This window comes from Pholcus phalangioides, unplaced genomic scaffold, assembly GCF_987345545.1.
Source record: "Pholcus phalangioides strain wild (caught in Gottingen) unplaced genomic scaffold, Ppha-v1.0 ptg000011l_1, whole genome shotgun sequence".
Lineage (NCBI taxonomy): Eukaryota > Metazoa > Arthropoda > Arachnida > Araneae > Pholcidae > Pholcus > Pholcus phalangioides.
In genome coordinates, this window is record NW_028301604.1 from 48,441,998 (window position 1) to 48,456,828 (window position 14,831).

Sequence of the window (14,831 nt, forward strand, 5' to 3'; positions counted from 1 at the left end):
AGCGTGAAATGGGTTCCAGATAATTGAAGCATATTCAAGTTTAGATCTTATAAGCGTATTATAGATGACATAGGGCCGTATTCACCGACATTGTTTAAACTGGTCACAATTTTTGGATGAGAGATCAACATTGATTGGTTAAAAACCTGAATTTAACCAATCCGTATGGATATCTTATCAAAAAATTGTGACTATAGTTTAAACCAGTGGTTCTCAACCTGGGGCCATATGGCCCCCCTGCGGTCCTAGGATATTCTAGGGGGGCCACGGGAGAAAATCAGAAGAAAGGTGATCCACGACAGGTGGTAAAGGGAGTCATAGAGAGCTGTGAAGAGAAAAGCTTTAAAAGTGAAACATGGTTGAAAAAAATTACTACTTTCAGGATTCATCAGATCCGTCTATACAACCAGGAGTATCTTAACCCTTGGGTCTATGTGGGGCATCACCCGGGTCTTCATGTCTATAATGGAGGGGAGGGGACTGCACTATATGTAGGATCTGGTACTATGATTTTCATATGTAAGCTGTTACTTCCAGCTAAGTATGGAGGGCCCCAGAGCAACGGTTGATGTGTTGAGAGGGTCGATTTATCGTGCATGTTCGTTGGATTGTCCCGTATTTTACACAGACCGTTTTTTGCAATATAATTTGATTCCTGGGAGAGATGATAATCCACCATTTGAATCCGTGCCTAGCCGGGATTCCAGAGATTGATCTGATTTATTAAAATTTCATTCATAATAAAAAAAATAGAAAGTATCTCACTCTTGGATGACGGTAAAGGGGGGCCCTGGATAGGACAGGGGAGCCACGAGAGAAAAATGTGATCCATAGGGGGCCATGAGCTGAAAAAGGTTAAGAAACACTGGTTTAAACCATGTCGGTGAATACCGCCCTTATGTATGTCTATGTATTTGGTATACTTTTTCTCAAACAGGGGATAGCCCTCAGGCATAAAGCCCTGTATAATTGAAGAAGAAGAAGAAGATCGTCGTTTTCCACCACCTTGCGTTTATGTGTAACATTTTATTGTTATGTATATTGTGCATATACATGTAACATTCGATAGCTGTTACGAAATTATTTAAGCTGTTTAAAAAGCTCCTTCTTTAAACTAAATCTAGGCTTAGAATCCATCGGGATGACAACTCAGGAGATGGCTTTTTTCCCTAGTGCGATAAAGAGATGTGATCACTGGTATTGAATTTTTACATGGAGAGTTTAATTATGGAGAGCGAAGAATGCGTACGTATATTTTTCATGTACTTTTATAAGTGTAAATGATCTACAGCAGGAGTCAGCAACCTAATTTACCTGGTGCAGTGCCGTCTTAAGGCATGGGCTTACCCGGGCACCTCAAGATAAGAGGGGCCTCACAAAAATGACATCTGGTTAAAATTTTCGAGAATTTGCCTTGTAGGGCCTCAGAAAAATCACTTGGCCCGGGGGCCCATGGTGCTCTTAAGATGGCTCTGACCTGGTGAGCTATTCGATGACTTTTTCGCTTGCCAAAGATAGACCGATGTATGGTGCAAGCCTCTTCTTTCATATGCGGTAAGTCAGTGGTCCCAACCCTGGTGCCCACAGACACTACAGCACTTGAGAATGACTAACGTTACTATGTAAGAATCGTAACAATTATGTTACAGTTGAAGTAGCCATTTTTGACAATGAATCTGGTCATTTGCATATGCTGCCCTTACAAATGTTTAGACATGCACCCGAAGGCATATAAAAACACTGCTGCGAAGTATATTATTCCCAAAATTTACTTTAGTCCTTTTTAGATTAAAACCAATATTCTAAGTAGCATATACCACTCTTTGGGTGGACACTGGGAGTGTTTAAGAAATCGCTCAATATGCAGAAATCCTACTATGCTGCTTTTGGTTGCAATGTATCATTTATTGAAGGTGACAAGATTACCTTTCACAGGCAAGTTAAATTTCTTTTTCCTTTTTGTATTAATATTTATTAATTAGATGTTTTGTTCCGCGAAGTGTCCCACCAGTAGAGGATTGACGAACACATTTTGTTTCTGATGAAGCTTTTTGTGCTTTGTTATGCATTAAAGTACATTATTTAGTTAAAGAAGAATGTTTATTGGCATTGTATATTGATTTGAAATGAATATATTACAATTAACATTTTTTAAAATTGACAATTTTGTATCTTTGAATGAGAAATATGTTTGGCGCGCAAAGTTGACAAGATTTTGACAGTTCGTCAGATGTGTATATTCTGGGTATGGAATGTCATATTGGAAATTAAATTCTCTGCTTTTATGGCAAATTCATAGCTGTGGCTCATCCAGTTTTTTTCTTGTTCTGGCCCACAAGGCTCCAGTTTGGGAGCCCGAAGCAATTCACATTATTTATTTATTTATTTTGTTTTCTCACTTAAAATCACCAAACAGGGTCTCGTGAAAAATCTGGCCTAGGACCCAGAGGTGTACGGGGGTGGGGGGGAAATCATTGAAGGCTCGTGGCCCTCAAGCCAATCAAAAATTAGGAAAAAGGAATTAATATTTTGATTAAGAAAATTGAAAATAAAAACCTTGCTATCTTAACAAATTTCTGTTAATTTAAATGCATTTTGAAGGGTGGTAAGTCTTTCAAAATTTCTTGGGAAGAAAATTTTTGTGTCCTTTCCAAAGGTCAATACTGCATATGTCCCTGTGTATTATAAACCACAAAGAAAAATAAGGTGGGGAAAAATAAATTCATATTACAAAAATAAAATTACTGCACTAACTGTGATTAGGAATTTCATCTGTGAAAGTTAAGTATCATATACTTATTGCTCTTGTATATTAAAATGTGCTTTATTTCCGCTTTTAAATAAAGCCACGAATAGCACAAATCTAAATTTTCTTCACGCTTTACAAGAAATGTGTCACCGAGTATGAAGATAGTGCATCAAGTTATGGATACCATGGTCTTGTTATTCAACTCGTCACGGGGAGGGGTGCTTAAAAAAAGGGGGGACTGCACAATAAGACGTGTAGTCTAGTTAATTTTATGTCTATGTGCCCATGTGAATTTTTCCTCCAATTAAGGATTAGCTTAAGGGGCAAAGATTCTCAGATTCTGAAGAGGCGCAGCAACGAAGGCACTGGAGGATGTGATAAAAAAGACTTGCGATCCACATTTACATCTTTGTATGAACAATGGCAAAAATGTGTAATTGCACACTGTAGTTACTTTGAAGGAAACACCAAATATATATACATAGGTTCTATCTCTAACTGTTCTATTTACAATCACAGACTCTTTTCTAGTACTATGAAAGACATCTTTTCTGGAACTATTCTGTTCTATCATACACACATTTAGATTTGTCTTTACACCATAGCTAGTCAGTAAAGATTTTCAGAATTTCAAAAACAAAACTATTTTCAAGACAGGGTTAGCAGGTTTTTAATGGTTTAAACCAGTGATTCCCAACGTGGACATTAACAGGGGGGCGATGGAAAGTTCCAGGGGATGGCAGAAGCTACGGGTATAACATAGGATCCTATGGGTTGGATTGCCTTGGGGCGGTTGAAGGGGGCGATGAGACAAAAAAGATTAGGAAACTATGGTTTAAACCAGCAGTTCTCAACCGGTGCTCCGTGTGCACTTCCCAGGGGCTCCGCGGCCACTCGAGAATAATAAATTAAATAAATAAATTTGATAAACAAACAAAAAAAGAGGTCTAAAGGGTACCGCCATATAAATGTACTAAAAAGGGCTCCTTGAGTTAAACAGGGCTCCGCCATAGAAATTATACACTGAAAAGGGCTCCACGAGTCAGAAAAGGTTGAGAACCGCTGGTTTAAACTATCATGTCAAAAACCTCAAATTTTGCTCTTCAATATAAAAATTCCCATTGGAAATACGCACATTAATTGCATGTACTGTTTAAAGTGACTTATATAAAGAATAAATACTTAATATGGTTGTAAAATAATTTTCTACTCTGCAGAATTATTTTGGGCAATATATGTTTTTTTTGCTTATAAAATATATGTAATTTAAATAAAGCATAGCACAGAAGCTGAAGGAAAAACTCAAATGATTTGATATTTTCCAATTCAAGGTGATTCTTGACCTTCCAAAATTTCTTTAACTGCTTATATATGGTATAGATATAAGCATCTACTGTATATTCTTTTTACAATAGCTAGGTGTTTAAAAGTTATTTTACACCATTATCTGTAATACTGATTTGTTATTAAATTATCTAGATTTAATTACTGATACTTCAAACAATACCTTTATAACATTAGAACAGTGATTCCCAAACTTATTCAGCCCATCGCCCCCTTTTCAAAAACAAAATTTCTCATCGCCCCCTCCTGGAAGAGATGTTAAAACCCACATTAAAAAGTTGAAAGATGCAGTGACGAATTCTCGATTTTTTTGCATCAGTGTTTTCCTGAAACATTTCTAGAATAAAAAGGGTAAAAAAATTCTAAAATAATTACTATTGAAAAAATTACAGTAAACTTCATTTAAAACAAAAAAATTAAATTTGTGAATTATAAACATGCACGCAAACACAAAACATATGCATATAGTTATATTGATTGTGGTCAAAGTATTATTTGCATCACACAAAAAATATCCATTAATGTTAAAATTATTTAAAAACACAGACACAAAACTACAATTGTTACTTAGTTTTAATAAAAATAATTTTCTTATTAATAGATATTTTCTAAGTGTGATGATTGTCGCTTGGTTTTACAAGCAGCATTCTCAAATCCTCATAATTGAATATCTGTAGATGATTTTGATTTTTGTCGAAAGATTTGTTACTGCATTAAAACGTCTCGCACATGAAAAATGTTCAGCTACATTAGAACCTCTCAATAACGGACACTCAATGCATGGCCTTCTTAAGAGCATCATAGACTTCCCGGCCAAGTGATTTTTCTGAGGCCCTACCTGGAAACTTCTCAAAAAATTCAACTACTTCTTGTTTTCCTGATGCCCCTCTTTTCTTCAGGAGCCCATGCGTTAAAACGGCACTGACTCACGGGACTGAAAATTTTCGCCGCTAATGAGGAGTGTCTATTAATGGATAGTAAAGTAATCATATCCGGAGTCCTGTTGACGTAATTCAAAAAGTGTTTGGTAACTGGAGATGTCTGTTAAAAACGGGGAGTGTCCGTTATGTGGGAGGTTCCATTGTATATTCCCATAAATACCAGGTACAGTATTTGCTTTTGCAGCCAGAAAAATTAATAGCCATCTTCAAATTTGTACGTCAGACCGTCTTTTAATGTTATTTTTGTCAATTTTTCTTGTAAATGTGATAATCGTTATTGTTGGAGATTGAAAAGAAAAGTATCGCGGGAAAAAATTGTTATTTTCATTCAGTACAGATTATTTATTTCATTGCAGATTGTAAGAATCTCTTGGGAATACGTGATGATCAAGTTACATCAAAAAATAAATATTTTAATCTCTCTCCACGCACTTCCTCTCCCTATTGTCAACTGCACCTTACACATTCCTAAACCGATTGAACTAGATTTAACATGTGTTGCGTACTCCTATGAAATCAAGTTTTTTTTTTTTAATTATTTATTTATTTAATTTATCAAAGAAATCTACAAGCATACATATACAAATAGAGACAACTTTTCATCCAAGGTGAACATGACTGTCACGTACTGGATGATGGGTTATTGATTTAAAAAAAAAAAAGTACAATGTGTGAGGGGGGGGGAAATACCTATATATAAACACTTTTACATAAACGCAAATATAGATGGAGAGGGAAATTGATAGTTAAATATCAAATAGATGGGTGAAAGGGGGGAAAACAAAAAATTAAGAGTAACATCATTGTGGCAACGCATGGTGGGTGCATTATAAATATCAAATTTAAAGATAATAAATGATTTGAATAATTGAGCTACTGTCAGAAAGGCAAAATATTTAAAATGTTGATAAAAATAATGGGAGAAAATCGAATACTTTAATTAGTGAGAGGGGCGATTTCTTTAAAAAAACAAAAAACTAAAAGTGCACGGAGATATCATCAATAGACAATAAATATCTTTTGAGGTACTTCTTGTACGCTTAAAAAGAGGAAGCATTCCTAATTTCAATGGGCAGAGAGGTAAGAGAAAGGAATTTTTATGTTTTTGTGAACAATTGGCAAAGAATATGTAGCGTTATGCCTAGCAGAAGATTGAGTGGATATTAATGGTAGGGAGTATTGACGTTTAAAGAGGAGTAACAGGGATTTATAAAAATATAAGTACCTAAGTCGTAGAATTTCTGTATTTTTGAAGAGAGTGATGGAAGGAGTATAATAGTCATTAAAAATTAGCCTTATAATTTTCTTCCGTAGTGATATAATAAGTTTTAAGTTAGTCAAATAGTCACTACCCCAAATAGGTAAACCGTATAATAAGTAAGAATGGAATAGTGAGTAGTAGAGGGTGATTAAAAAAGAGCAATTAACAAAATATTTTCGAAAATAAAATTTATACATTGTAAATCTTAATTTTATTTGTAGATTATGAACATGGGATTTACATTTCATGTCAGAGTCAATTAAAATACCCAGATATTTTATAGTATTCACTTGTTCTAATTTATGACAGTTACAATCCGTGTTAATGTTACATACAGGTTTATGAATTAAAAAGTCAATATTCTCTCTCTCTCTCAAGGCAGGAATGTTATGCAAAGAAAAGTTAATATATTTAGTTTTAGAGATATTAAGTTGAAGATCATTTGCATGAAACTAGTCTCTAATTTTTATCATGTCAGAATTTACTGTAATTTGGAGAGATTCATAGGTAGCAGCAGAATAAAGTATGACTGTATCATCCGCAAACGTGATTATCTTGCCATCAATTTTTAGATTACATAAATCATTTATAAATATATTAAAGAGAAGGGGGCCAAGAACAGATCCCCGAGGGACTCCTTGGTTAACCCCTAAAAATTTACTGGAATGAGAGCCACATCTTACTCTCTGAGATCTGTTCGTCAGATATGACAATAAGAGATTTAGGGGGATGTCTCTAATTCCACATTCATCAAGCTTATATTGAAGGATTTTATTATTAACACTGTTAAAGGCTTTTCTTATGTCTAGGAATACTGCTATGGTTTTTCTAGATTTGTCAAGATTGTGTATTACGTTACTAAAATCTAGTAAAGCAATTTCAGTGTTATGATTAGCAAGAAACCCATGTTGATTAGGAGAAAAAAAAATTAGTATGAGAGAAAAATGAGAGTATTCTTTTTTTTATAACAGTTTCAAAAATTTTGGAAATAGAAGGTAAAATGGAAATAGGCCTATATATAATTACTTAAATCATTACAATTTCCTGATTTTAAAATTGTGAAAACAGTGGCAGTTTTCAAAGAGCTAGATAAACACAGTTTAGTATGGAGTTATTTATCAATATAATTAAATGGTAAGGAAAACATTTAAGAATCAATGATATAATCACTAGAAACCGAATGAGATAACCGATTTATAATGGAAATGATTTCTTCTGGGTAAGATGGGGAGATGAAAAAAGATCTGTTAGAATAGGGGACATATTTTTTGTAGTTATCCGACGGTGAAATGGGTGGTGAAACAATGTTTACAAAATGATTGTTAAATTTATCAGGAAGCACTTGGGGTTCAATGTTATCGGGGAGGGGATTGCTACAATTTTTACCAATTATGTTATCAATAAACTTCCATCGTTTGAATCAGGGTTGTTTGGTTTAAACCATGGTTTTAACCAAGTGGTTTTTTTAAATCTAGTTTGGTTTTTTTCAAAAAATCAGATAAAAGTGGCCTAAATATCATTTTTTTCCCTGAAAAATATCATATTTGTTCATTATTAGCCAAAATGTTTCATTTTTACCTCATTTTATATCCTTGGGGTACATTCTGACGGTATATCTTTAAATGACATAAGATTTTATAAGTGGGGTTTTTTCAAAAAGTCTCATAAAAGTGGCCAGAATATATATATATTTCATATGAAGTATCTTAGTCATTTAAAGTTATATATAAAAGCCAAAACTTCTCATTCTTACAACATTTTCTAACCTTTGGCTACATTCTGATGCTCTATCTTTAGCAAATTCATGAATAAGGATTGCATCACACATCTAAATGTAGTGGTGTATTATCTCACAGGGTTTCTTTTTCCCTTCACAAAGAAGCAGCAACAGTAGTGACACCATCATGCTAGGGGCAGGTGGTCCTATAATCCAATAAAGACACCAGTTGTCCTTAAAGGACAAAGACTAGTGTACTAGTTGTTACATTACCTCACATACATTTTCATTCCCATAAGAAGTAGCACATCTCCTACTGTATATCTCTGTCTTAATATTCAATAGTTGTTTTTTTTATACTTTCACACACACACACTGTTAAGCCCAGTTAATCAAGGTTCTACTGTATAGTAGTAACAGATTTCTAAAAAATAATCAGCTATATACAGGGTGATTATAATTTAAGTTTTGATTCCAAAACTATATCATTTTTTATATCATTTAAGTACTGATCGGAATGACCTGAAAATTTGCATGGATACTCCTGAAGCAATGGACGTTTCTTTCGCAAAAGAAAAAAGTGAAAAATGTGCAAGTAGATGATGCTGTACTTGGCCAGCAGTATAATCTATTTTGTGCAACCACATCATTTCGGCACTTCCATAGCATCAGATGTGGAATCCACATTGTGTGGATAAAACTTCTATCAAGATGCACATTGCAATACCAGCAAAGCAGCTGCTGAAGACCCATTTTGACAGGATGCACCTTAACCCCTGCAACTTCTGGCTGTGGGGGTACCTCAAAATGTTATAAACAGTGGTCAGATTGCAAATTTTGGTGAATTGCAATCTCCTGCACATTCCCTATATGTTAGAAGTTCCACAGGAATATTAACGGGGGGGGGGGGAGGGGCGTTTGGTTTAATGAAGCTGAATTGAAAGCACATCCGAAACGAAAGTTGGCCTGAAGGTACATGTCGGGCAGATATGCAAATTAGAAATGCAGCGTGATTGCATATTGCATAATGCCACTAGAGGGCGTTGAACTTCGTTCTCCTTGGAGTATAAAACAGGTAAGCAGAGCTTGCTGGAGTGTATTTAATCGTTTGCAAAGGAAATGCTGAGGTAGACATGCCGTTACGCCGTCGTCGAAGACCATGTGAGCAGTTGTCAGAGTTCGATAGGGGAAGAATCATCGGGATGATGGAAGCTGGGTGGTCAGCTTGGCGAGTAGCTCGTCAACTAGGCCGTTCTGATTTTACTGTGAGGTGGTGTTGGGACCAGTGGACAGAAGATTCGTCATTTACACGGCGACCAGGTTCAGGACACCCTCGACAGACCAGTCGTCGAGAAGACCGTCACATCATCCGAAACGCACGTGTAGAGCCAACTGCCTCATTGGCCGCTATCCAGACACAGGCAGCAGCTTCACTACGGGCCCCTGTGTCTTCCCGAACCATCGCAAGGTGCCTGGCTGAAGGACATCTGGTATCGAGGCGCCCATTACGTGTGCTGCCAATGACACCCACCTACCAACGCCTCCGTTTGGAGTGGTGTCGAGCACGACGGGATTGGACTGCAACGGAATGGAACCAGGTCGTCTTCAGCGACGAATCGAGATTCAACTTGAGCAGTGATGACAATCGTGTTCGTGTGTGTGGAGGCCCTGTGGTGAACGCTTCAATCCTGCCTTCGGCGACACACCGCTCCCACAGCTGGTGTCATGGTATGGGGTGCCATTGCTTACGATACACGGTCACCGCTAATATTGATCCATGGCACAATGACAGCCCAGCAGTACATCCATAACATCCTTCAGCCACATGTGTTGCCACTCATGGCAGGGCTCCCAGGAGCCATTTTTCAACAAGACAATGCTAGGCCACACACAGCAAGGATGTCACAAGACTGCCTCCGCCACATTACCACCCTTCCCTGGCCTGTTCTATCCCTAGATTTGTTACCAATCGAGCATATCTGGGATCATTTGGGACGGCAAGTTGGACACCCTACGAGGTTGGTCGATCTAGAGGCGCATTTACAGCAACTGTGGAACGAGATGTCTCAGGACATCATACAGAACTTGTATGCCTCAATGCCCGCTCGTATTGCATCGTGCATTCGCGCTAGAGGGGGTCCAACAGAGTACTAAAACTTCTGTTCATCTGTACTTTTTTCTGCAATAAATGATCCTTTTTCTTGGATTTTCTAATCACTTACTTATATCAACATAGTACTTACATGTGTAAAATTTAGTTTCATTTTGACGACTTCTTCTGGGTGCGCAAATTTTTATGGCAATGAGTGTATTTAACATTTTTTGAGTAAGTTGTAGTTATTTCTTCAATTACTTCATTTTTTTTGTGATGTTTCCGTGAATTATGGACTCGTGCAATGCTATAATTAAGTTATAATTTTACCATGACTGGCTATCGTTTCCATTCTGCGAGCAAATTTCCCACATTTTGTATGATGTCATTAATTTTACATTTTTAAGTATTTTTTCCCCTTTATCAAATAAAATTGAATTTTTTCAGGAATATTCATGTCAATTTTCAAGTCATTCTGACAATCGCTCTTTTTTTACAGTGTTTTGAAATCAGAACCTTAGTTATAATCACCCTGTATATCGTAAATCATTGCTAATTAATCTGCATTGTTTATGCTTCATTAAATACATTATATTCACCTAATTTTTATTACTTTTTGCAAAATAGCTTCCTAATTAAGTATACTGAAAGTAAATGGAGAAAAACCTTTATATATTATATGATTAATAATAACATTAAAAGAATTTTCAAACACACAGTAATTGATTGAGTTGAGCAAAAAATAATTAAATGGCAAAAGTTGGGTTTTTTTTTTTAATTTAAAAAATATTTATTGATTAATTAGCATGGGAATAGTGTTAATTACATTAATAAACATTTTATTTTTGTTAATTATTGGAAGTTTGAATGATTTTTCAGAAATTTCGTTGTTTTTAATGTTAATACTATTTAAAACAAAAAAACCGGTTTAAACCAAAAAAACCCGTTTTTTTACCAACCCTGGTTTGAATGGAATATCACATTTTGAAAACTTTTGAAAGAAGCAAAATTGTTTAGAAATTTTGATTTTGTATTTTAGGTAATGTGTGACATTATAATATGCAGTACTAACCTCCTGATCATATGGATATTTTTTAGTTTTAAAATATAGTTTCTGTTTTATTTTAATTAAATGTTTTATCTCTGATGTAATCCAAGTTTTATCATTCCGTCTGGAAAGGTTAATATCACGATATGATGTATGGTTATTTATGATGGTTTCAAGTTTAACAATAAATTCATCAAAAGCACCATCACTTTGGGAATTATTTATGAAAAGTGTATAATTCTGTAGAGATAGCTTGAGTTGGGAATTATTAATAATTTTTTTCCTATAAACATTGAATTTTTGTACCAGACCAGAATTAATATTAGAGTATGATAATTCACATAGAATCAGGTAATGATCTGCCAAATCCGTTTCCCAGACTACAGATTCAGAAAACAAAAGCCGTGAAGAATTTCTTATAAAAATTTGATCAATGCATGACTTAGAGGAAGGTCTGGTGATTTGAGATATCATAGGTAAAAAACCATTTCTTGACAGAAGATCGAGATATTCATAATGATTAGTATTAATTTGATCCAATGTGTTTATGTTAATATCACCAATAATAATTGTATCACGGTTTTTTATATTACCCAATAAAATTTGAAACTCCTGGAGAAAATCTGAAACAGTGAAGGCATGAGATTTATAAATACAAGTTATTAATAAATTAATTGAAGGTTCGAGTAGCTGAACAATTTCAGCATTATTAATTTAGACAAATCCAAGGCAGGTTTTCGAGAAAATGCACACACCACCAGAGTTATTATAGGATCTGCAGCATGAAAATTTTTAAGGGGTACTGTGTGTGAGCCCCCCCCCCCCCCCCCAGCAATTAATTTCTACAAATCACGTCTCTCTGTCCTGCATACACGCTTGAGTCTCGTGCATACGGGACGACAAAGCAACTCTTTATGCCTTCCTCCCTCAATATTTTTTTCATGTAGCCGCTTCTGCTAAGTCATGAAAATCGGTCAATATAAGAGGATTTCGTAACATCAAAATTTTGATGAAAAAAAATACATTATTGCACTTACGGTGTGGATTCGACAAACATTTTCGTCTGCATTACATTCATTTCTTTTTGGACACCATCGAAATTACAAATACAAAGGCCTCAAGAGGCAAATTGCCCAACGAGGTGGCTAAAGCTGATATGCATGTTTGAACCATGAAACGGAGGTCCATCCGTTGTGCAACAAACACTTAGGATATGTGACTTTTTTTGCACGAAAATTCAAGACTGCTCGTCTGTAATTCATATTTTGGTACTTCCACACACGTTATCTTTAGGTTTAAGTAATTCACGAACTTGAACGAATACATTACAAAAAATGTTCTATTACGGCAGTTCCTCAAAGTGACGAGCTGTTGACCATCGATGTTTGCGTCTGTTCCTAAGCAGTTCTTTTATTAAAAGAAACAGCATACAAAAAGACTGTAGCCATAGGTGAATGAACAGTGATGCTAAAATCATGCCCCCCACCGGCATCCTGCCGCAGGATCCCGAGGGTAGGTTCTTTGGCGGGCCACATCTGTATTGAATTTATAATGTGAAAAAAAAATGACGAGAATCGTCTCTGGGGGGCCCTGAAACCAGAACACTGATACCAGCTGCACTTTTTTGGGGGATGATAGCTCCAATAATGAACTGTCATTAGCAAAACCAGTCATTCCCAGATGGTGTTGAAATCTGCGACAGAAGGCTTTATCGATCAATTACAGTTACAATACATCTGGAATGTACCGCGGATATTCAAGGGGGGGAAAACACTTTAGCTCTGCTTCCTTAACATGAAACAAGTACAACTACTTGTGTGCAAATATTCTTAGTTTTTTTTTTTCGTCCATAGGCACGGATATTTACAAAGGCTTTCTTGAGAAAAGGGTCCCAGTTTTCGAAAACTTATTTTTCCTCTCATTCTCCCATCGCCCCCTTATGTCCATTGTAGGCCCCCCCCCCAGATCGTGTCTGTAGCTGGTATCGCCCCCTTGAATAGTCCCATCGCCCACTCAGGGAGACAATAGTTTACATCAATGAGAGACCCCCATGTGGGCCCCTCTGTGGTCTCTGCTTGTCTTGTTCGGTATTCCATTTACTTGCCGGCCCATTCATGAGGGGCCCTCAGTTGGCTCGTACTCTATATTTGAATTATTTCAGTTCAATTTTGTAGTCCGGTGCTTCGGCCAAGGCCAATGAAAATAGTTTTCAGTAGTATTGCTTTCATTAACTCTTTTATTCAGGTGACCCCTGACTGTAAGGTTCAGGAGAAAAGAAGTTGGAATAAGGCCAAGGTGAGATGCCTCCCATCGCCCCCTTATGTCCATTCGTAGCCCCGGATCGTGTCTAGCTGGTATCGCCCCCTTGAATAGTCCCATCACCCCCTTTGGGGAACACTGCATTAGAATATATCTTGCAATCCTACTAATTAGTAGGATTAAAATGTTCTTTGATTCGGAAGTGCTGGCTTGTATATATGATGCTTAAAAAACTCCTGTAACTTAGTCTTAGTGGAAAAGTAAGAATAACTAAGTTTAACTAAAACTCTCTATAAGTTTGTAAGTATTTAGTAGTTTATGTGACTGATATCAGGTTATCAAACAATTGAAAACTGAACGGTCTTGAAGTTAAATATTAGATTTATAGAAATATGAAAGATACAAGAATGGGGTAGAAATTTGTCACGTGAAAATTCGAAAAAAGCAATAGATATGACTACAGAATGAAATTAAACTTGCGTAATAATTGAACACTAATAATCAAGCGCAGCTGCGTCTTTTAACATTTGATAATACATAACTAATTTAGCTGCGTTATCTGTGTCAAGATGATTTCTAAGATAAAATTTGAAAATATTCTTTCATTTGATGCATAACTTGGGGGACACGAAAATAAAAAAAACAATGTGCTAAAGACAGTCTTTTGATAAGCCTTCTGCCAGTGTTTCTCTTTTTGCTGTCCCCCATGTGATAGAATTGTAAATATAGCTTGAAATTATCCGGTGAAATATTAGCTTCTAGCGTCATAAGAGCAACAATTTAAATTTAACAAAAATTTTGGGTCTTTTATTATCGTGTAGACTTAATCAGTGTTTGTGAACTTGTGTTCTGTTAGTCTTGTGTAGGCGCTACATAGTGACCTCCTTTTCTTCAGATATTTTCCTTTATTTATAATTAGCTTTTGAAAATTGAGAATGTAAAATAGAAAGTTCACTTTTGAAAATTTAAAGAAAGAAGTTTGCAAAGTCAAAATAAAACAATTTGCTATTAAATAAACACTACACCATTGATATTTATTCACATCATTATATTGGTATGTAATAAAAAATAATATTTATGTTTAGTTTCACAATAATGCAATGATTATAACTGTGGCTATACGTATTTGGTACCTTCAGTATAATGAATTTTTTAAAGATAAATGTTTGGGGGGGGGGAGGACAGATTTGGCAGGGTTTTGGACAAGCACTGTCCTAAATACAGTACCTGCTTCATAATCATACATAAAAAAATAAGATGTGAAGTAGAAGTAACATTTACAACAAACTAAAAAATTGAAAACAGTGTTTATATTTAAACAGTTATATGAGTGATATTAATTTACTATCAGATTTCCAGCCTAACACCATAAATTTGGTGAAACAATTAACTTACAAAAAAAACCAAATGACACCTTTTT

General features: G+C 35.6%; 1 protein-coding gene across 9 annotated transcripts in view; it reads left to right on the forward strand.

The window, feature by feature from the left end:
- Positions 1-955: 955 nt before the first annotated feature.
- LOC149080510 (uncharacterized) overlaps positions 956-14,831 on the forward strand; it is a 195,123-nt gene continuing 181,247 nt past the window's right edge. For 4 of the 9 annotated variants that reach the window (XM_089239595.1, XM_089239598.1, XM_089239603.1 and 1 more), the window contains exon 1: positions 973-1,245. In XM_089239595.1, coding sequence (XP_089095721.1) covers positions 1,213-1,245 — 33 coding nt within the window. In that variant the 5' untranslated portion in view covers positions 973-1,212. Of the gene's footprint in view, positions 1,246-14,831 lie in introns of all 9 variants that reach the window. The other 5 variants (XM_089239604.1, XM_089239599.1, XM_089239601.1 and 2 more) reach the window with 4 other exon arrangements.